Here is a 624-nt window from a genome sequence, read left to right on the forward strand (position 1 = left end):
TCTTACCAGATGCCTCTGCCATCGGGCCAGTCGCGGGCCATTCCTGAAGCAACCAGCAGAGGGGATACTGGCTTGTCAAAAAGGAAGTGGTCATTGATTAGCTCCTGCTGCTCTTGCTCAGTCATGTTCTTCAAGGCATAATATTTCCCTTGCAGGTCCCCAGTTAGTGTATCTAGAGCTGAAAAAAAAGCACCAAAGAAGATTTTGTTATGTCCACTGCCACTGTTAAATGGCAGCCATGTTTATACCGTCTCCATATGGGAGCCTTACCTCCAATGAAAAGCTTCTCCAAAGCGCGCCTTTCCCCACGGGTGCAGAGCGGCGGCAGGCAGAAGCCACGGATGCTGCGGCCTGTTCGGACTCGGCAACTCAGAACGTATCTTGAGTCGAGGTCTTGGCCCCCCTGGAGAAGCAGAGATGAGCTTTTCTGCAATACATATCAAATGTCCATCGAAGAAGGTCCTGGTAAAATGCTGGCTTTACCCTCAGGTGCTCTGGGTTGAGGTCAGTTTTGTGCATATCTCCTGGTTTGTATCCTCCATGTCTGTCCTGAATCACAAGGTCCATCAAGTCTTTGAAGACCTTGTAGGACTCCTCATCTCCAGCCACACAGCCCACAGTCAT

General features: G+C 50.3%; 1 protein-coding gene across 1 annotated transcript; it reads right to left on the reverse strand.

The window, feature by feature from the left end:
* Window positions 1-2: 2 nt before the first annotated feature.
* Window positions 3-618, reverse strand: LOC109508813 (creatine kinase, testis isozyme-like). Its single transcript, XM_019858771.1, has 3 exons — window positions 484-618; window positions 271-403; window positions 3-178 (listed from the first exon to the last, which is right to left on the reverse strand). The coding sequence occupies exons 1-3, from the start codon at window positions 565-567 to the stop codon at window positions 3-5; spliced, it is 393 nt and encodes a 130-aa protein (XP_019714330.1). The 5' UTR covers window positions 568-618.
* Between the last annotated feature and the right edge of the window lie 6 nt (window positions 619-624).

This window comes from Hippocampus comes, unplaced genomic scaffold (genome assembly GCF_001891065.2).
Source record: "Hippocampus comes isolate QL1 unplaced genomic scaffold, H_comes_QL1_v1.1 C16634856, whole genome shotgun sequence".
NCBI classification, from domain to species: domain Eukaryota; kingdom Metazoa; phylum Chordata; class Actinopteri; order Syngnathiformes; family Syngnathidae; genus Hippocampus; species Hippocampus comes.

What these genes read in the sequence shown, in the direction of transcription:
- LOC109508813 (XM_019858771.1), bottom strand. Translation starts at nt 567, where the DNA reads ATGGACCTTGTGATTCAGGACAGACATGGAGGATACAAACCAGGAGAT. An exon ending in TCAACCCAGAGCACCTGAGG is followed by an intron (nt 404 to 483) that starts GTAAAGCCAGCA and finishes CTGCTTCTCCAG; the next exon opens with GGGGGCCAAGACCTCGACTC. An exon ending in GGAGAAGCTTTTCATTGGAG is followed by an intron (nt 179 to 270) that starts GTAAGGCTCCCA and finishes CTTTTTTTTCAG; the next exon opens with CTCTAGATACACTAACTGGG.